The sequence below is a fragment of the Misgurnus anguillicaudatus genome, chromosome 3 (assembly GCF_027580225.2).
Source record: "Misgurnus anguillicaudatus chromosome 3, ASM2758022v2, whole genome shotgun sequence".
Lineage (NCBI taxonomy): Eukaryota > Metazoa > Chordata > Actinopteri > Cypriniformes > Cobitidae > Misgurnus > Misgurnus anguillicaudatus.
In genome coordinates, this window is record NC_073339.2 from 11,159,192 (window position 1) to 11,182,711 (window position 23,520).

At 38.8% G+C, this 23,520-nt stretch overlaps 1 protein-coding gene across 7 annotated transcripts in view; it reads right to left on the reverse strand.

Annotated features, from left to right (window-relative positions):
* Positions 1-908: 908 nt before the first annotated feature.
* sh3pxd2aa (SH3 and PX domains 2Aa) overlaps positions 909-23,520 on the reverse strand; it is a 166,285-nt gene continuing 143,673 nt past the window's right edge. For 4 of the 7 annotated variants that reach the window (XM_055204579.2, XM_055204574.2, XM_055204577.2 and 1 more), the window contains 6 exons: positions 15,855-15,972; positions 14,894-15,273; positions 14,649-14,663; positions 12,122-12,171; positions 11,919-12,038; positions 909-11,682 (listed from right to left, as the gene is read on the reverse strand). In XM_055204579.2, the coding sequence (XP_055060554.2) occupies positions 9,736-11,682; positions 11,919-12,038; positions 12,122-12,171; positions 14,649-14,663; positions 14,894-15,273; positions 15,855-15,972 (2,630 nt within the window). In that variant the 3' untranslated portion in view covers positions 909-9,735. The remainder of the gene's footprint in view (positions 11,683-11,918; positions 12,039-12,121; positions 12,172-14,648; positions 14,664-14,893; positions 15,274-15,854; positions 15,973-23,520) is intronic. The other 3 variants (XM_055204580.2, XM_055204575.2, XM_055204578.2) reach the window with 1 other exon arrangement.

Consider the following 23,520-nt stretch of genomic DNA (forward strand, 5'->3'; position numbering starts at 1 on the left):
CGTTCATTTTTGTTATCCTATTTAACACATAATGTGTCATTTCGTGTTGATTTTGAGTTCAAATAAATAAAAGGGACAACACAAGATGTGTTAAAACAACACAGAGTGTGTTGTTCCGAAAATAACACAGAGATGTGTTAAGTTAAAGGTGCAGTGTGTAATTTTTAGAAGAATCTCTTGACAGAAATGCCAAATAATATACAAAACTATATTGTCAGGGGTGTAAAAAGACCTTTCATAATGAACCGTTATTTTTTTATTACCTTAGAATGAGACGTTTTATCTACATACCGAGGGTCCCCTTTTGTGCCATTTTGTGCTGCCATGTTTCTACAGATCCCTTAACAGGACAAACTTTTTTACTAAGTTGTCTCCGACGATGATATGTTTGTCCGGTGGCGGCTACCGTAGCTTCTTTATACGTTTCAAAAGCGAGGGGTGATCAGTGAACTGAGCCATTGGTTGCAATTCGCAACCACACCACTAGATGCCACAAAAATTTACACACTGCACCTTTAAGGACAACACATTAGATCATTAACACATCACACATTAGACATTAAATCGCCACGTCTTATTTTGTGCCACCATACTTACTCATGTAACTACTCATGTACCAGTCTTTAAATAGGGAAACATGGAAGTGTTTGGTGGCTTCTAAATTCATCCCTGTTTGGATCCTAAGGAATGAATGGGTCTAGGCTAAATGCTAACACATACATGAAGCGCTGTACAAAGATAAAGTGCATGCATTGAAAAAAGATAGCTATGTATTAATTTGTCTAAGTTGAGGTAATAACATGGTAAAATATTGAAAAGCGGTGGTGTTGTCCTTTAACTGACCCCCGAAAATCGCTACATATCGATCTGTCTAATAAAAAGAAAGTAATGTATAAGAACAAGAAGGATACATTTTATTGTGTTTTATTTAGGACAATGCAAGATACAATGTAAACATAAAAAGGTACAAAAACAAAAAAGTAAAAAACACAAACAAAAAAAAATTAATTTGCTGAAAATTAAAAGCTAAAGCTTCATACCACTTATCTGTAAAAGAAATGCATACAAAAATGTAGATTTGGCTGAGCGCTCAATAATATCAATGCAAGGCTTTCTGTTTCGATATTTTCAAGGGCACATTTTTCAAATGCATTTATTATGACAAAAAATGTCCACCCAAACATTCATTGTGTTCAATGGTCTGTAACACCGACAGCCTGTAGCATCCTCTTTAGTTGGACTGCCATATAAAGTCTTTACCTGTCTGAGAGTCTGACGTTGGTTGAAGAATGACTGGAAGACTGATGAAGTGTTCAAGAATATACATGTTAGAAAAAAGATTAAAGTAGGGGGCGTGTCAAAATAAACCCTTATTTAATGTTACTTAGAGAAGTGACACTTATCAAAACACTTGGCGGTCGATTGCTTTACCGAGATGTTAGTCGCCCCACGTCCTCTCGTTTCGGTGACTGTTAATGAAGAGAAGAAAAATGGTAATTAAAGCAGGCAGCCAAGCACAGCGAGTGACAGAAAGCAGCAAGAGATAAGAAGGCCCTCACGCCGAACACTTTTATATCTGTATCCTTCTGATCATAAATGCAAATGAACACAGAAGGAGCTTAATACAACCTACCAAAAATCCCGCTAAGCACATCTTACATCACAGCCATGCACATACGGCTTTATCCACCCAAATCCTAACATCGGCCTACTCTACCACACATCCCAAGTCGCACGGACTAATAATCAGATATTTTAATCCTTTCTGGAAACATATTCGCCCATTCAAAAGAGTGCACTCACGAAGAGCATTATCTAAAAAGATTCACTTTTCTGAGCCGAACACAAACCATCATACTCTTTCCAGACAGCAGACGACTCCAGGCCGGATCTGTGCCGAAGTCAGCTGCTCCAGTGCTGATCCGGCCCGGAGTCGTTTGCTTTCTGGGTTGATTTTCCAAGTATCCCATGACCGTGGGAACCTCACAAAGACTTGACTCAATTGATGCAATCTTACAACTTTTGCTTCACCCCAACACAACATACTGTAGATGCCTCGGTAAACACAGAAAGCGCAAACGATTCCTCTTGATGTTAATACGTCCCGACGTGCTGTGAGCCATTAGAGACACGATCAATCCGTCACCGCATCTGATCCGAACCCCCCGGCAGCACGACATCCACAATCAGTGTGACATTTGTATTCGCTGTGAACGTTTTCCTGAACATCTGTAATTAACCGACGGCTCGGTAATGTGATTTCACAGCGACTCGGCTCCCGACGGCGCAGCGGGGTCTGATGGAGACGAGCGATCCTATTCTCTCTCTCAGATACTGTCGGCAACTTTTTAATTGTTATTAAGAGGTTGGCATCTATTCACAAGTCTCCCAACCTCGTGTGTACTGAAGCACCGAGAGATGTTTTCATAAATAATAATAATGTCCTAAAACGGAAGGGTGCTTGGTTAAAAAAATGCGGCACCACTGATTATTATACTACACAATGGCTAAAAAAGGTCCCTAACTGCCAAAAAAGTACACCTAAAGAGTTCATATTAATACCTTAGAGGTACAAAAAGTATACAGATCTATACCTAAATGGTACATATTAGGACCTTTTTAAAGGGTGCTGCCCCAGTGACAGCGTCGGACCATTTTTTAACATTTTCTCAATGTCATGTGAGATAATATTAATAGCTGTAAGTGTTATGCTGCATTCACACCAGCCGCGGTATAGGCGTCAAGCGCGAGTGATTTCAATCTTAAAGGAATAGTCTACTCATTTTCAACACCAAAACATGTTACCACCCCAACCAAGAACTGTTGACACATCCCTCCACCATCTGTGCGCGCGCACGCAAGCGCCGGAGCGCGCCGCGACGCCCCGACAGCATCCAGCCCAGCCCCACCCATTCAACGGCACCAATCAGAGACAAAGCCAGAAGTGACCAAACACATCAACGCCCCTCCCATTCAAGACGAGCAGCCACACGAGCAAGTTTGGTGGTACAAAACAAAACGTAGCGCTTTTCCAAGCGGATCCAAAAGAGGAACTATATTTCATGGCATAATAGCACTTTTGGGAGTACTTCGACTCGGCGCAGTAACACCCTCCCTCTCCCATTATGAGAGTGAGAAGGGGAGCAGACTTTTCAGGCCAGTCGAAGTACTCCCAAAAGCGCCACCACGCCACAAAATATAGTCCCTCTCCCAAATCCGCCCAGAAAAGCGCCACGCCCCACTTTGTACCACCAAACCTGCTCGCACAACCACTCGTCCCAAATAGGAAAAACGTTGATGTGCTTGGCAACCTCCAACTCCATCTCCGATTGGCACCATTGAATGAATGGGGCCAAGCCAAATGCCATCGAAGCGTCGCAGCGCGCTCCAGCGCCCACGCGCACGCACAGAGACGACAGAGGGATGTATCAACAATTCCCAGTCAAGGCAACAACACATCTCAACATTGAAAATGAGTAGACTATTCCTTTAAGTGAATGTAAAGACGCGTTTGGAGGTCTCACGGCGCGAATGAGGCATTTAGCGGATCTAGTTAGCGCGAATGACGCAAATTGAGCATTGCCGCGGGAAACACGCGAGCCGAAAAATCCAAACGTTGCCGCGTTAACCAATCAGGAGCCTGCTGTAGCCGTGACGTGACCACAGGAAGCGAGCAGAGTCGCAGATGTGATGACGCGAATTTCCATGTGAATGTCTCGATGACCAGAATACACGAGTACACTTAAAATGTTCAAGCGTCCACGCGTTAGACGCGAATTTGACGGCTCAAACGCGTCTTGGTGTGAACCCACAGTTTTGGAACAATCACACCAGCCGCGGTAGAGGTGGCAAAAATGCGTTATTCGCGTGTAGTTGGACGCTTGAACATTTTGAGTTTACTCGCTTCATTCGCGTGCGAAATTCTAGTCATTCGAGACATTCACGCGGAAATTCGCGTCATGGGAGGGGCTTCTGCGACTCCGCTCGCTCCCTGCAACCACGTGACCACCAGAGCAAGCTCCCCATTGGCCACCGCGGCGCGAATATCCGCCAGAGTTCAGATTTTTCAACTCGCATGCCCCCCGCGGCAACGCTCAACCCGCGCCACTCGCTTCATTCGCACCGCAGGATGTCCATTCGCTTTTGCATTGATTTAACATGTAAATCACTCTTTCGCATCTGGTGTGAATGCCACATTAGGATTCTCTAAAGTCTTTAGTTTTCTCTCCCCAGCGAATACTTTTAGTCCATTAGTGCTGTTTAATCATATCTGACTTTGGATTCATTTCTAACCATACATCATAAACAATCTGGTCACTTTCTCTTTCCACTATTGAAAAACTCCCGTACACAAACCACCTAAACAAACACACTCTCTCACCTCTGATTCCTGCTTTTATATAAAAACTATTCTAAAAAAATAGAAAACATAGCAAAGGAAACATGTAGTATGACAAGCCTCTTTTAAAGATAACAGCTCGTTTAAATTGCTTCTCTTGGAAACAGTCCTCCATAACATTCATCATTTCAACCAAATTCAAACTCTCAGTACGTGGATTCAATCTCGGACGAACAAACAGATATGAAAAGCATCAAAGTTTGCAGTACATTCGAATGAATTCAGATCAAAAGATGAGAAATTAGTTACAATATGCAATGAAACGTGACACGCTTGGGATATGCAGTCTGTGTTATTTTTAAGATGTGAGAAACTAAACCTGGATATGCGGGATGATATTACACCCATAGACGGCTCCACAAAATGAACTACAAAAAGAACTGTATCACTGTTGACCAATGGGATTTAAGAAAGAGAAGTCGTGTTCGCCATGGCAACAGTGAAATGAAGTGGTGGATGTCAAGAGAGAAACGGCAAACGGTTGGCAGTGTGTGGTGTGGCTGCTGCTGGTTTTACCCCAGTATCTACAGTATGATGAGGCCGAACGTACAAATGCCTCGGAGAAAGATACGTCCATGCTTTTCTGTTTTGTTTGGCATGGGTATTGGGGTCACCAAACACAGAAAGTTCACCAATAGATCAAAACGTGAGTGGTGAGCAGATAGTGGATAAGTCAATCGAGGGGTTTTAACATTCAGCATAAAATCTTAAAACATTGTGTGGTATGATACACTATAAAAAGATTTATTGGTTTAACTTAAAAAAGTAAGTTACGTAGTTGATTCAAAATTTTGACTTAATTCAACTTAAAAAATATTAGTTAAAGATGCAGTGTGTAGATTTTAGGGGGCATCTAGTGGTGAGTTGGCGAATTGCAGCCCTCCCTTTCGAAGCACATAGAGAAGCTACGATAGCCGTCACAGGGCAGACATGCCATCATCTGAGACAACGTAGTGACAAACGCGCGCTGTAGAGCAGTTTGTCCGTTTATGGCTACTGTAGAAACATGGCGGCACAAAATGGCGGTTTACATGTAGGGGGACCCGCGGTGTATGTAGATAAAAACGGCTCATTCTAAGGTAATAAAAACAATACAGTTCATTATATAAGGTCTTTTATACACCACTGATAATATAGTTATTTATATTATATTGCATTGCTGTCAAAATATCCTTCTAAAATGTACACACTGCACCTTTAACTCAAAATAGTAGTGTAAAAAACAACTGATATTTTTACGTTGAATTAACCAAAACTTTGAGGCAACCAAGCAACTTACTTTTTTAAGTTACCCAACTTTTATTTTTTACAGTGTATGCTCATTTTGACTTAGTCGATAAAAAACACCCATGGGACAAATCGCGCAATATTTATAACATCTGACAAAATTTCTCGAGTTTTGAATGACTGTGTAAAACAATTACAATTTTCAATACTTATCTCTAAATTAGTGAGATGGCTGTTTTCTATTGCACATTTCCTTATTCCATCTGAGTATGTCAAATGTGAACAAGAAGAAAAAATACATAAAAACACAATACTGTTCCTGAAAAGCATTAAAAAACTTAAATAAAATAAGAAACAAAGCTAGCAGATAACACAATGTTTGAAAAACTAGTTTAACAGTTCCCTTGTAAATACACGCAAATGAAGAATAAAGTATATGGAGCTTTGCAACATCCGTCACAAGCACTGCGGTGTGGTGAGTCGACACATTTTTTTATAATGCCTTCGTCAAAAGGGGCGCAAGAGTTTGCAATGGCACGTTTCTCATATTTAAAAGCTGAAAAACTATGCGAATTAGACTTTGAAATCACATTATTGCTGTTAATGATAGTCAATTTTGTTGATCAAATTTGGTCCCAACACAATAATTTGGATATGTGGGATTCACAAATTACATACAGTAAGTATGGAGCATTAATGTTTTTTTATCCAAACACCATTTATAATTAGTGGACAAATATAAAGATGCAATATGATTAGACCTTATCTAGAATTCATGCAGGTTCCACTTTGTTTTCCAATCAGATTTTGTAAAAAAAAAAAAAAAAAAAAAATCTGGCATTATATGTGGCTCAATAATGAGAAAAGAAGCGCCCATAGTTGCTAAAGGTGCAGTAATCAGCCATGGGTTAAAAACACTCTTCCAATTAAAAATAAAGGCTTAAAGGAACAGTATGTAGGATTGTGGTCAAAACTGGTATTGCAATCACAAAACGTGTGGCTAAAACTGGTACTGCAATCACACAACTGGTGGCCAATACACAAAATGACAACATAAACATCAGTTGAGGGCTGCAACTCCACTTTTTAAATGACAATATCCTGGCCAGACCACTGTTGTCAGTGATATAAGTATTTGAAATGAACATGATTTCTTAATGTCTAGTGACATATCAGGGCCATTTTATGATTAATTTATATAAATTTCTTACATACTGTTCCTTTAAGTATAGTTTGTTTATTTTTGATTTTGTGCAGCGTTGCAAAGTGTACTTCATTTGACTCGTTTCCGTACACAGGCACAATTGCAAAATCATACTGCATACGCATATGACGCCTGGTTAAAAAACGACGGCTGATGAAATTTGTGTCAGACGCACTGTACGCTGACCATCGCGTACGCGTAAAAAAATGGCCTTAAAGCTGAAAATCTTTTACTGAATTTGTTAAAAATAAATACTAATAATAATTTGCAACTGAGACATCTGCTGTTAATAATAAAGGCCCAATTTAAAAGGCAAAAAGTGAGAGCTAGAAAAAAGCTCAAATTAAAGCAGAAGCCAATTTGAAAACTACCAACTATATTAAGTTTTTAGAGACAGCCACCAATGGCAATATATATTCAAAAATCCTGGTAAGACTAGTACTTAAAATAATTAAAAATATTTATCTACAAAAATTATAAATATACAAAAAAAAATTTGTTAAATAAATTATGTGCTGACGAATTGCACTGCATCTTTAAACCTACGCATTCTTGCTTTTAACAAAAAGCTTAAATGCGTCGGTTCACAACAAATGAACGACTTCATTCATCATTATTGTCCATGTGCGATCACACAACCACAGAAACAAACGAACAAGACAAAATAAACAACTATCTGCTTTATAGAATATAACTGCAATCTAGCAGGTAATTAATAATTGAATTGTCTAACACTATAATACTGTCCAGCAGAAAACAAAAATAAAATAAAGGCGGCGCTGAGTCCAATTAGGACTCGCACCGTTCATTAGAAAAATATTTCAGCAGTCTTGAACATCAGCTGTTTGTTCAATTAAATTGCAAGTTAACGGGGAAAAGTTATCGTACTGAGCTCAACAATCTATCGAAAAGATTTAACTACGGACTCGTTGTCATCGGAAGGTTAAAAGCTACTTTTTTAATGCTCATCGCCTTGAAATCACTCATTCAGCAACTTAAGTTTAGATTCAATACTGCCCAGCAATATCGTAATTAATTCACCTTACATATCAATGTGCTTTTCTTTGGGTTAAAAAAATCAAGTGCTTCCAGATATAGCGATTAAATAAACTTTGCTCTCAGTTCTGAAACCTCGTTTAGGTTTTGCTGAATACACTGTATTTCTTTGCACCCATAAAATAAATACTAAATCTAAAACAAACTTTCAAATATTTTTGTATTTTCCTTTGGTGTGATCACATTTTGGGCTCCAACGCAATCTCATGGCAATTTGTACGTATTTTACGCATCGTACGCAATTTGCTTTCATTATTGTTTTTTTCTTCTAATAATCGGACATTTTTGTACGATTCACTTTCATACAAATTATCCAACTCGTAAAATACGTACAAATTCCTGTGAGATAACGCTGATGTTTCCTTAGTATTTCCAGTCCTGATTTATGAATAATTGCCGCAAAAGCAGCAGATTCTGTGTAGGACACACAGAGCAGCAAATCGATATTATAATCTTTAGTGAAGCCGTCTACTCTAATTATATAACTACAAACAGTAGGACCGGATGCACTTTGTAAACTAAACTTGCACTGTAAAAAGTTTTGTTGGTTCAAATTAAGTTACCTGGTTGCCTTAACATGTTGAGTTAATTCAACTGAAAAAAAACTCACAATTCTAAGGCAATTAGGTAACTTACTTTTTTAACTGTTTTCCCGCCATTGACGAATTATCTTGTCAATTAAAAGAATACGCTTCCCTGTCAATGACGCTTCCCTGATGAGTTTTTATGCTAATCTATAATTCCACTATTATCCACAAGATGGCGCTCTTACCCAACTTATAAAAAACTGAAGCATTAACAAATTAAAAAAACATAGAAAACTCTGTGTATGTTTTGATCATCGTTCTGAATCTGATCTTTAACAAAAGTTTTTCAGCTTTTTTTCAACTTTTTGCTGTTTTTTGTATGTTTGTTTAAAAGCAGATGATCTGTCCTTTCATTTGATATATTGTATGTTTATATATTTATAGAAGAACATTTTCTGGAAGGCATTTTGTAAAACTTTGTGAAAATCACCAAAAAAAATCGCTGGCACGCAACTTTTTAAAAAAACTTTAAGTTGAACCAACTTTTTTAACAGTGTGGGTTTAAACCCAGTAAGAGGTGGTCTATGTATAACTGGACACAGCTTTCACAGACTGTTTTCATTTAACGTAATGTTTAATTCATTTTGGACTGTCGAGAAATTAAATAATGGGGAAGATAGACACATATATATATATATAATGAGCTGCCACTGAGACAATGTAAATTTGTCAGTGTACAAACAGAAAAAAGTGTCTTAGTCAACTGTTTGGTTGTGTTAAGATGTTACAAGAAAGCAGAAATACATCTCTAAGGAAGTTACGAAAACATCAACACAAAACAATTTCTTTAAAAAAGTTTTTAAAAATGACAAAGTTATGCTTTTTTGAGTGCACTCAATTCTAGATAACATTTGACATTGTTGGATTTGGACTTTTGTCAAAACGTTTTCTGGTTTTAAACGTGATAAAAGTTTTGCTCTTTCTGTTATACACCTGTGCTAAAATGATCTTTCTCTTCAACATCGTAACAAAAAGGTCTGGTAATTTCTGTAGTCGTATGCCTATGGCACTAAGTTGAAGTTTAGTATTAATGTTGATTCACTGGTGTTTGACTGATTCCTCTTAACATTCAGTGAAAGATGGACGAAGGCACCCATTTGGCATAAAGTTACGGCAGGTATTTTGCTAAACATTCACCTGCATTTCTCTTGTTTTAATGTAAAACCCTTTCTAGAAGGCTCTGTTCATTTTTTGTTTCAAACCAATCAGTTCTTTTTACATATTTCATTACAACTGTGCATGATTCAAACAAGTTTGGGGAGTTATTTCTTTCTCTCCAGGTAGTTAGATGGCACCCAGCCTTTACGCCCGTGTAAGCCATCCACAACCTGGCAGTACCACCATCCATTTGGGTTCTTTTCTAAAACTTCAAGACTGGTGCCCTCTGAGAAACCCATGGTCTCCTCATCTCCACGGTAGTCAGCGATGGAGACGTAAACCTCTCGAAGGTTGTTATGAATGAGATGGGTCTTCTCAATGGGCTTGGGTCTTACTGTAGATATGGGAATTCCATTCCTTTGGCCAATTAAGGGGCTTGAGCTTCCAACGGGTGTGGTAATGGTGGTCCCAGCCCTCACTCGTACGTCGCTCACCGGTTGTGGTCGAACGGCGGTGAAGGACGAGTTTCGCCTTACGCCACCTCCAGACCTCATGTGGTCTCCTGCACCCAGCGATTCGTTCCTTCTTAGGGATCCCGTGTGGATGTTGGTGTCTTTCAAAGGCTGTGGTGCGGACACGAACACCGACTGCGGCCGCACCGCAGCCTGACGGACACCGTTACGCATTCGCACTCCCGAACCGTTCAGCATCGCAGTTGGTTTTCCGAAGCCCCCTGGAGGTTTGGACGGGATTGGGGGGCTAGGATTGCTTATGCTCCTCAGGTTCTGCTGGTTGAGGTTGTTCATGGCTTGAACACGTTGCTCGTTCTTCTCGAGGCTGTTGGACTTGTTGCTGCTACCGAGGTCGACGAGAGGACTATCACGGACTTCGTGAACACCTACGTTCTGGAGATGATTGACTGGCTCCAGGTAAAAAGTAGGTGCCCAACCCTCCTCTTCCCCCCAACGGACATACCACCATCCGCTTTCCTGCTTATCCAGCACCTCCACCTCCACGCCGCCTGGGAAGCTGATCTCCGACTCCTGGGCTCGTTCGTAGGCATCTGTGGTTCTGTAAAATACACTTTCATGGTCTGACTCCCCACCTCGGCTACTCTTTACATAAACACTTGAGAGATCGGAAGTACTTCTTGAGGAGTTGGAATCTTCAGAGGACACAACAGAAGCCGTTTCAGAGTCTTCGCCACCACGTACCGCACGGATAGGTCCCTGCCGTAGGCTGCCGGTGGGACGCAGCTGTCGGCGTAGGCTGCTGATGTCCATTCTTTCAGGACTTTGCGGCTCCGACTTCGTAAGGAGAGGTTTGGGTCGCACCACCGGTTTGGGCCTGGCCAACGGGCTTTGTCCGACCCGGATTTCCACATCTTTGCGCATGACAGGCTCTCTTTTGGGATTCCGACCCAATTCGTCTGAAGACGACTTGTGGCTATGTCTCTCGGTACGGCCAAGAGAATGGCTCCGGTTAAGATCGGGGGGTACCTTTCGGAAGGGTCTCCCTCCTCCTGGAGAGGAAGTGCAACTTAGAGGTTTGCGTCCCAAGGTGAGACTCCTTTGGGTGTCTTTATTGCAAACACTTGAATCTCTAGAGGAGGCAAAGTCATTGGAGGGGAACCTAAACCCATCATTTTCATAAATCACCTCCTCCTTGTTGACATCCTCCAAAGAGTTTCTTTTCCTCAAGGGCGAGGTCATCACTTTCAATAAAGGCGATGCTTTGCCAGCCTGAGCAATCCTCTCTGCGGCTGCCGGATTGCTTTTAATCTGAAACTTACGAGTCTGTGGTTTGGGGGAATTATGTTCCAGATCAGTTTCAAAGCCCATGGCTGGAACGTCGTATTCTGGCTCCTCGTAGACGCCATGCTGGCCGGGGGATTCGGAAGCTTTCGAGGCTGAGTTGCCCAGAGAGGGTGAATCCTCAGATTCTTGTTTTTTGACAGGCGGAGCAGGGGGTGGAACTTTGGGGCGGGTGAGTGTGCTGGTTCTCCGGCTCAGATTGGGTTTCTTGCGTTTATCGATGTAGGAGCAGGGCGCCCAACCCTCCATGTCACCAATCTGGACATACCACCAGCCACCAGAGTTCTTCTCTATGACCTGAAAACACATCATGTGTGTTAAACAATACAATGGTGGATATTACAACTACTACAAATCTTGATTTTGGCATCTTGTCATACTCCACAGTATTTATTACATAAAAACTATTTTTTGTGTTAAAAGAAAAGTAAAATAGTAGAGGTTTAAAATAGCAGCAAGTAACTACACAGTAACAGCATACAGGGCAGTTAAATCACTGTCAGAGAAGAGAGTGAGAACATGTGAAGCCTTACATCAGCCTTTTGTCCTCCATGGAAGCTGATGCCATCCGAGATACTGGACTGAAACTCTGCTATGGTGTAGTACTCCGCTTCCACAGCAGGGGGCTCTGGAGGTTTGGGCAACTGGAACGCCTTGAGCATTGAAAAGCAATAATATTTAATAAATAAATGCTTCAAAAAATTGCACAAATTAGTTTTTTGTTTTCATAACCTACCAAATTCGCCTCTCTTCGTGGAGGGGGTTTTTGTCTGAGGTTTGGAGATCCTGTTGATGGAATACATAGCATGTTTACAATCCATCTCTTCGCTCAAGTCAGTCAATTTTTTATTAGTTTAAACCTAGGAGTTTGAAATTAAGGGACAAAAGGTGTATGATGTCGAGTGCACACATACATGATATTAGCCTGAGTTATTGGTGGTACTGGTTGACCAATGCTGTAGTCATAGGTTTAACTGCCAGGGAATGCAGACACAGTGCATATAAGTAGCCTAATATATATTTATTCAAGTCACCTTGAATAAGAGTTTGCTAAATGTGTAAACATTTTTTTTTAGTTATCGACAAAGATTTGATGTATGGCCAAATTGGGGCCAAATCAAAAACTGGAGCTATCGAAAATACTTATTAAAAACATGTTGCAACTTAAAGGGATACTCCAGCCAAATATCTAAATAACTCCATTATCTATTCAGCCTAAAAAGGGGACATTTCACAAAACTTTTTTAATACGTCAAATAAAACTTTGGTGTCCTCAGAGTACATATGTGAAGTTCTAGCTCAGAATATGATATAGATAATTTATTATAGCATGCTAAAATTATCACTTTGTAGGTGTAAGCAAAAATGTGCCGTTTTGGGTGTGTCATTTTAAATGCAAATGAGCTGATCTCTGCACTAAATAGCAGTGGCGTGGTTGGATAGTGCAGATTAAGGGGCAGTATTATCACATTCTGACATCACAAGGGGAGCCAAATTTCAATTAGCTATTTTTTCACATGCTTGCAGAGAATGGTTTACCAAAACTAAGTTACTGGGTTGATATTGTTCACATTTTCTAGGTTGGTAGAAGCACTGGGAACCCAATTATAGCACTTAAACATGGAAAAAGTCAGATTTTCATTATATGTCCCCTTTAATGAATCTGTGATACAGCGAGATATTCCCATAATTTTTCAGACGAACACATTTGGAGTTTTTTAGTAAATGTCCTTGCTCTTCCATGCTTTATAATGTTGAAAACAGGGATCAGGAAATAACTTCTGACTTTAAACCCCCCAAAAAAGGGCATCCATCCTTCACAGAAATAATCCACATGGCTCCAAGGGGTTAATAAAGGTCTTTTGCGGGTAATCGATGTGATTTTTTAAGAAAAATATCCAGATTTTAAACTTTATAAACTATAATAACTAGCTTCCGTTAGCTATGCCATCTTGATCCCTGTTTTCTTTCATTATAAAGCTCGGAAGAGCAAGGACATTTACTACAATAACTCGTAATGTGTTCTTCTGAAAGATGATGCACATATGTTATCTCGGATGGCTTCAGGGTGGTAATTTTGATATTTGGCTGGAGTATCACTTTAAAGGCGGTAGCATGATTTTTGAAAAACACTTTGGAAAAGGGAGTCAGGCCGAGTACACACTTGTAGCCAATCAGCAGTAAGGGGCATGTCTACTAACCAACATCGCTGCCTGGGTTGTGTATGTGTGGGGCGGGTCTATCAAAAGATGTTCCAGATTCTATTCTGATAGGGGAGTGTTTGTTTAGGTGATTTCAAATGTCAACATTGGCTTTCAGAGATCATGCACCCTACCTTTAAGGTCTGTTCAAACCAAAAATGATAACAATAATTCTAAGGCTAAAGTTTGATAAATCATTGTAAATGTAAGTAAATAGCTGAGTACACTGTACATCACTATAACAATCACAAAAAAGAGAAGCAATATTGTTGGGATCACTTTCAGAGCGATTTTTTCTAGCTAATGAACAACAAAATATTGACAACCAATCAAAAACACAGTGCAAATCCTAGTATAATCATAACATTTTTGTCCATTGGTACAGACACTAATACAGATATTGATCTAGTTATCTTTATAGTTATCACTCTTGGTTTGAGTGGGTGTTTACTTAAAGGGATAGTTCACCCAAAAATCTAAATTCTGTCATTATTCACTCATTCTCATGTTGTTGCTAACCTGTAAAATGTCTTTGTTCTGCTAAACACAAAGGAAGTATTTTAAGGAATATTTGTAACCAAACCAATAAGAGACCCCATTTACTTTCATTGTATTCTTTTAACTACTATGTAAGTCAATGGTGCTTCTGTTTCCAGCTTCATTACAAATATCTTTCTTTGTGTTCAGCAAAACAAAGACATTTATACAGGTATGATAGTGAATAAATGATGGCAGAAGTTTCATTTTTAGGTGACCTATCCCTTTAAGCTTGCATTTGCAACAAGTGTCTGGGGTTTTATGACATATTTTGGCAATCTCTGAAAGAATCTGGGGATCTGTCTGATTATATGTCTACATTTCAGTGCTTGCTCATATTAGTATGTGAATCCCAACATACATTTTACAAGAAAGCATGTTGTGATTTGATTAGTAGCATAGTGTACATATTAGATAAACTAAATCATAAGTAACAAGGATGGTGAATGTGTCACATTATTATCACAGTGTGCAACACCTGGATGAAATGTTAGAAAATATTCCTTTACCACAAAGAAAGGTTACCTATGGCATCGAATCCTATGTGCAAAATAACACCAGTGATAACATTAATTTGTTAGATATCAAGATTATATAAATATTCTGTTTATTATACTTTTTTTCTAAAAATATATAATGTATACTCATAAGAACAACAACTTATTTTTTTGTCTACATTTACAAAACATTTTTAGTTTTATACATCAAACTGTTCTATCACATAACATTCTCAATGTTTATTCATGTCTTAACCCACACTGTTCACTCACCTATCTCAACTCTATGCGGCGCTACCCGGGCTACGGCAGGTGAGCCCGGCTCCGCCCTGCTCTTGTTCTCCAGTGGGGCGGCGCTAGATCCAGACCCCATTCCTAAATCGCTGCCCGCTGCGGGTGCCCCTCCAGCCTCCGGGGCATACTGGATGGGTAAACTGATCTCGCTCTTGGAAATGTGGCGCTCGGGGGTGGTGGGTTCTCCGTCGGTTTGAATGTCCTTCTCGCTGACGGCCTTCTTGTTGAGGAGGTTACTGATCTCCATTATGTTCCCGATGATCTCCACGGGGCCCGTCAGAGTCTTCTTCCTCGGGGAAAGATCGTCTTTCAGTTTCTTCAGGTATGAGGCCGGGGCCCAGCCCTCTTTTCCCTGATACCTGGTAAACATGAAAGTGTGGTTACATTAGGCCTTCTTTTTTAAGTTTTTATTTGACGAAAGTGCAACCCGATGTCGTTATGCATTCAAAAACAGCTTAAAATAAATATTTATTTGGTGCATGTTTACATCGATAAATATTGCAGTAGGCCACATCTGTTTTTTGTTGTTGCATTAAAAATAGTATACAATACTTTTACGTAAATAAATTAGTGATTCCTATTTAACCAGCAGAGGTCAGCACAATCTATGTTTTCAGTGAGATTAGCTGCCAGCTCTGCCTTTAACACAAAAACAAAAGTATTTCTGGTCCCAAAGGGACTACATTGTTTTTCTGACCAACACAGAGGAAACATTCACGTCAACAAAGCCATAAATTATTACAAAATGTTGTCGTCTATATAGTCGTTTGGATTTATTGCTTTGCGTTGGTGTGTACACAGAGATCTCTACACAGGGTTTCTGCATACAAGTGGAGCAATAACCAAACATATTAAAACACATTAAGATGAGAGATTACGGAGGACAGGATTTTAATAATGTATAATATAAGGATTAAAATGAGAGGAAGTGATCGCTTACCTGATGTACCACCATCCTTCCAGGTTCTTCTGGATGACCTCCACGGTCACTCCTTTCTCGAACCCGATCTCATCTTTTCCCTGACTGGCATATGGCTGAATGGTTACATATTTCTCTTCTGAAGACAAAAATAAAAAAGGAAAATTTAATTTGCTTTCGTTTTTACTTTTGACATAAATTTCCATCTTATGTGGAATAACCGGTGACTTTTTTGTTGTTTAAAAAAGCAAAACAGGAGCCAAATAGACTTTGCGACCCAGTCTGTAAAAACCCAGCTAAAGTCATTTTTTTGTGATTTACTATATAATGTCAATAAATAATTATGTACAATAATGTTAAAGGTTGACTCAATCAAAGATTAAGAGACTTTAGCCTGGATTACACAGACAGGGTCACACATAGGAACTAGTAAAATATGACCTAGTCTTTCATGAGATTTAGCCAGTTTCTATTACCATTTCTTTTCGAGCACTGACGATGCTTGAGAGACAATAAAGTATTTCCCCGCCCCAAATTACACATAAAACATATATCAACAATGTTTACATACTACATATCTGTGTTTAATATCTACATATCAAACGCTGCTGTCTCCCGTTGTGTGACAGACTGCTTAAATCCATGAAGTGAGATTTAAGAGTGTTAATATGAGACGTACTATAAGTGTTGAAACCGAAAAACAACATATAAAGAGAGATAAATATCCTGCTTCACTAAGAAGTAAAAACACAGTGTGTCAAAAACAGATGAGATGAATTCAGGCCAGTTAGTCACTCCGATTGTAAGGTCTACACAGAAACACTAAATGCTCTACCGACAGTACACACGCTGGGATATCTGTTTACTAGACATATGACAAGTCGAAAATATCCTGCAGTGGTCTGGCGCTTCTGATAAAAAACACATTTAATCATACTTGATCCTACCTTATATGTTAGAAAACATCTGTGTAAATGTTTATTTTTGTCCTCAAGTCTATCCAGCATTTAAAGGAACAGTGTGTAGATTTTTAGCAGCATCTAGTGGTGAGACTGTGAATTGCAACCAATCTCAATTTCAAAACGCAATGAGAAGCTACGGTAGCTGCAGTAGGACTAGGGCTGTAACCATTAATCGTGTGTCCCATTAAAAATGCCTGTCAAAAATCGATTCTGAACCGCAAGGCTGCGATTCTGTGTTTCGTGCACAGCTTGTGCGTGTACTACGGCATTTGGTCAGTAGGAAGTCCTTATCAATCTAAAATCATTATGTGTCTGAGTCGTATATAACGTGCATTTTAAAAAAGCAACACTCGTTAAATAAAAATCATTCAAAATATTCTTTATTATCATGAAAATACCTGAAACAATTTGAAGAACAGCAATAAAAATTCCTGTAGACATTTCCTGGAATAGTGTTTGTAATGCTGCTACTTCTGTGGCACAAAGGGAGTTTCTGCATGAGAGCGCCCCCTGGCTTTGGGGTGTGCTGTGAATTTACCGTAATTCATTCAAATTCATTGATTGAGAAAGCGTGCATTTGCACGATTAATCGTTACAGCCCTAAGTAGGACAAACATGTTGTCGTCTGAAACAACGTAGGGACGAAACGCTGTGTTACGGCAGTTTGTCTGTTTAGGGCTACTGTAAAAAACATGACGGCAACTTTCCTGCGTGGTTTAAAGATAAAAACGTCTCATTCTAAGATAATGAAAACAATCCAGTTCATTATGTACACCACTGATAATATAGTTGATAATAATAAGTATCATATATGTATATTTGAATAGCTGTGTACTGTATTGTATATGTCAAAGTTTTTTTTCTGGAGTAAAGGTTTAACAGGATTGGTAATGTTAAAAACAACGTCTTTGCATGTTCAATGTATTAAACTATATACACAATACGTGTATGGGCAAAAACATATATAAGGATATTCGTGGCCATGGATTTAAGATGACTTGTAATAAATAAACCAAATAAGATAACATAACATTATTCTGTGATTACAGACATTTTGTAAATAGTTCATAGGTTTATAATGAGGATTAATATTCCTCCAAAAATGGCGGGTAAGGGTTACAATCCAACGATTGACTGAAATATGGACAAACCTAACATTAAATTAACAATGCTGGGTTGTTTCATCACAAATATGGACATTTTCTAGGTTAATTTAAACCAACAGTTAGGTTTGTCCATATTTTACCCAACCATGAGTTGCAAAATCTAGGCATCTTTTAAAGAAGTGGTTCTCAAACTTTTTCGCTGTGCGGCCCCCCTTATGTAAGGTGCAACCCTTTGCAGCCCCCCAAAGAAAATATATGAAATAAAACATTGTAATTAAACAAAACATAATTATTTATACAACATATTGCTGTTAGTAAATAGCCTCATTTTTCTGAGGTTTAATTACACAGAATGTATGATAAATTAATGTATTATATATAATGTCATAAAACTGGCCCCCAGCTTGAGAACCACTGTTTTAGAGTATACGCACACATCCTAAAAAAGACTCCTTATTTTGAACCTCTGACCTACAACCAAAACAAATTTATAGCACTCTGAAAAAAAACTGATCTCAGATCATAAAAATGGAAGGAAAAAAGAAATCCACATTTGACTCTTATGGAGGCGAAATATATGGAGGACAAAAATGACTTGAGTGAAACAGTGAAATAAATAAATTTAAAAATAAATTAATGTAGAAATACACAAATACATGCATAAATAAATGTAGTATAACACAAATGGTACAAAATAATAAAATAAAATGTATGAATTTAACTAATTCACTACTAATTTAACTACACTTATTTATTTATTTGTCCATTCATATATTTATTTATTTATTTCAGGTAATATATTTATTTCCGCATTTGATTAATTAATTAATTCTGCATTTAATTTCAGTCATATTTCGACCTCCATAGACTCTGTACCATTAACAATGACCATCATCTGCTACCTCTCATCCATCAACAGCTAAAATCAAAAAAGCAGCTACAGTATTGAGAGATTGAGGGTGAAAGGGCCAAAGCCCAAAAAATAAAAATAAATGTAAAAAATGCCTCAAAAAATGCCATTTCCACCAGTCAGCAGTATTCTCAAAGGGAACCGTTCTGGATGCTGGAAAAACTCGGGTCGGTCCAGAACACATTAGTTCAGTTTTGCATGCACTTGTGTGCCAACAGACTTTTACAAGGCAAGTTCTCCCTCAGCATCCGTGACCCAAAAACTACTGCTGTATGTTGAAGAGAGTTCAAAGAGAGAGAGATTACGACTACATACATCATTCCAGACATATTGACCCTGCTAGAACTCACTTAACATTTCACATACTATAAGTTAACCGGAGGCCGCCTTTTGGGCCGACGGGGTCTGTCTAGAGCATTTCTGCTATTTCTGGCACATTTAAAGTGACAGTTCACCCAAAAATGAAAGAAAATTTGGTTATAATTTTTAAATGATTACTATAGTATCATGAACGTTTGATCGGAATCCATATTGCTTTCCATTTTTCATCATACACACAGGAAGAATCGCAGAAAAAAAACATTTTCTACAGTATATTTTATAGTGGTGTCACGATTCTCCAAATCCTCAATTCGATTTCATTTTCGATTCTAAGGCCACGATACGATTCGATTCTCGATTTTTAATTTTTTTTTGAAAGCACAAAAAATGCTTTGCCATTTTTAGACTACACTTTTATAAAATATAATATCTGACCTTGACCCCGCAGATGCCCTGCCATGTTAGTCGTGCTGCCAGTGGAAAAATATGGTACACGCACATACCTGATACAATGAAACTTCCTGTCAGATAAACGTTCCTTTCAGTACTTTGCACCTTAAAAACGCGCTTTTATTACCATCAGACGAGATTTTGAGACTATACCCCTTTAAGTCATGTTTAACTCTTTCCCCGCCATTGACGAGATATCTCGTCAATCAAGAGAAAACGCTTCCCCGCCAATGACAAGTATTTCCGTCTTTCCGCAATACCGCTATTATCCACTAGGTGGAAAACCGGAAGTATTGCCCTATGACAAGCTGCTGCATGTCCGTGTCTGTTTTAACCCTCAATCGGTCCTTGGGGTCAATATGACCCCAAACGACATTTCATTGGTTAACAAAAAAGGTTCCCTTCATCTCAGAGATGTAAAACTTTGTGACTTTTCCTAAATAATCTATCTTTACATGCACAAAAAAAAACTGGGCTTGATTCGGTTGTTCTAAAGCTATGTAAACTTTTTTTTTATCAATCTGTCCCTTGGGGTCAATATGACCCCAATTGAAAGTGAATGGGAAATGCAAAAAATGTACTTTTTTTCCATTTGTCAAAAAATAAATATCAATAAATCCAGCATAAATCTGAAAATTTTGACACAGAAATGAAGGCCTGGTACTTGTGCACAAATGCAATGCAAAAAACACATGCTCACACAAACACACACAAATACACACACACACAAACACACACAGGGATGACTGCCACAGAGAGCATTTGTGTGGAATTTGGCAAATAAAATCAGTCACAAATGCAGAAAATAACACATAAAGGGGTGTGACATAATGCACACACATGTACACTCACAAACACGCTCACACACGCATGCACGCACGCACACACACACACACACACACACACACACACACACAAACACACACACATGCTCTTTCTCTCTCCTTCTCATGCACACTCTCTCACACACTCTCTCTCTCTCTCTCTCTCACACACACACACACACACACACATGCGCGCACACACACACACACACACACACACACAAACCTACACACACAAACCCACACACACACATACAAACCCACACACGCACACACAAACACATACAAACACACGCAGACAAACGCACACACGCATGACTACCACAGAGAGCATTTTTATAAAATTTGGCAAATAAAATCAGTCACAAATGTAGAAAAAGGATACAAAGGGGTGTAACCTAATGCACGCACATGTACACTCTCTCTCTCACACACACAAACACAGACACACTCACATGCTCTCTCCCTCTGCCTCTCACACACATTCTCTCAAGCACACATGCTTGGCTCTCTCTCTCTCTCTCCCTCATTCTCTCTCTCTCTCTCTCTCACACACACACACACACACACACACACACAGGTGCGCGCACACACATGCGTGCACACGCACACACACACACACACACAGACACACACACACACTTACACTCAGTCAAATTTCTATGGCATTTTGTAAAAACAGACATTTCAAAATGCATAAAAAACTATAAAAAAAATACTATTTGACATAATATTTATTTTTAATATCCTTTCTAATGTTTATATAAACATAAATTTACAAAATGTATCACAAAAGTAATGATTTGAGCAGTTGTCCATATCCAGGAAAATGAATGGGTCTCTATGGGAATCTGCCGGTCTAAATGATTTAATTCCTACACTGTAATTCTCTTATGTTTTTTTCTTAAAACCGATGCCTGAATTCAACACCCCACACCTATATTAATATCTAAAAACAATTTAAATCAAATTTAGATAATAATTTATGTGAATTTTCATAAAAATTTGATATTTTTCAGGAAAGCAAATGGTGTAGTTGAGGATTTTAGTGGTAAATAGGTACAAAAGTACTTCAAAGCTCTCAAAACACAGCTTTATTTTATAGATGAGAAGTAAAAAAAAGATATTTTTTTGTATTATTGAAAATGTATATTTTTCTTACAATTATGCTTTCAATTTAGGGGTCATATACACCCCAAGGGCCAGAAGTGTAAACAGAAAACGAGGAGCGTTTGAGGGTTAAAGATCGCTCTGAATGGGATCTCTATGAAAAGTCCATCACAAAAATGGAATTATCTCTGCTTTTTGCTCAAAATGTGGTGTTTTTGCAGAAACCTACCCATATTCAAAAGCTGATTACAAAAGAACTGCTGAATGTAGGATGAAACGTTTTTTTTTTTTTTTTTTGTTTAAAAGCAGAGGGTCTGTTCTTTCATTTGGTATATTGTATGTTTATATATTTGAAGAAGAACATTTTCTGGAAGGCATTAAACTTTTGTGAAAATCATGAAAAACGCTGGCGCTGGCTGGCAACTTTTTTTAAAAACGCTGGCGGTGAAAGAGTTAAATGCTGTTTTCATAACTCTTAAGCAACTTAAAGAGTCAGTTGCTTAATAAATTGTTTTGAAACTTAAACAGATCTCAGTTCAGAGACACGACCGGTCCTTTCGAGGGAACTCGCGCTGCATCACTGTGGTGACACTTTAGGGACGCCTCCAGGGTTAAGTGTGTCTGAATGTGTATATCAAATTCAACCAATGGCGAGGCTTAACGACGAAGACAGGGTGACATGGGAGCCAGGAAGTATATCTCTATGAAATATTGCCAAAGACGACGTTACAGGGACGCAGAAGGTATGGCAAGGGAGACGCAGCGTCTCGTTCCTTTCTCAGGGAACAACAGTTACATACATAATCCTAGACGTTTTCATGTGTCAAACACAACTATGCAAAAAAACATTTTGGTATGAATCAACATTCACATACAGAAGATATAAGCATTTAAAGCGAACAGTTTAGCATGTGTGCTTAAAAATGTAGGTAAACACTTCCATTAAAAATATGTTGCAAGTTTCCATTTGTTGCATTGTAAGATCATTCACGTCTAAGATCATAACTCTTAAACAAGCTTCCTGAAACCATCCCTAACTCTGACCTGCTTTTGCTTTTTTGTTTATAAAGCAACGGTCCATCTGAAACCGCCGTCTGCTCTTTGTCTCCGGACCAGGCGTCCACTGACTCATTAGTATGTATACAGTAAAAAATAACAGGATTAAAAGCAGCCGCGCACACTGTACGCCACCAGCAGGAAACCCGTTCCAGACTTTCCACTGCGAGTTTCCAATGAGTTCTTCAATGATTCAGAGCAAAGCGTGGAGGAAATAATGAGGGAGAGACAGCACGGCAGCGGAGCCGCTGAAACAGCATCGCATCCCATCCAAAACCTATCAAACCATCATCTGTATCCTAATGTAAACTGAGCGCCCAGAAATACAGAGATAAACCATCACGACAACATATTTAATAGAGACTGCATGTTCATTTATAGTGAAGGTTTTACAGTAATAGTAACTATGGGATTTGGCGGGTAACTACACATTATGGTTACCATGGTAACCATCAACCACCTTACACATATGGTCTGAAAATGTCTCTACTATCTAGTGTGCTCTAATAAGAGCTATGTTTATAATGTAGATTGATCTCATCTTCTTCCACAATTAACCCATTTATGGCAACAATAAGCCAAATTTTATTGTATGGATGCTGATGTTCACAAAAGGACTTATAAAGAGATAGTTAACCCCAAAAAATGTTCGTCATGTCCTGAATGAGTTTTTCTGTTAAACACAAATAAAGATATTTTAAAAAATGATGGTAAGCACACAGTCGACGGTACCCATTGACTTCCATAGTACTTGTTCTTCCTACTATGGAAGTCAGTTGGTACTCATACAGGGCGAGTATGAACAATCTTTAACAAGCTTTACCACAAACAACCGACTTCTCGTTTTTGATTAATATACACAGACATACAGACATAAATACAGACATAAAGCAAGCAAAGTATAATTAAGATTTTACAATGGATCACAGATGGCCACCCAGCATGCTT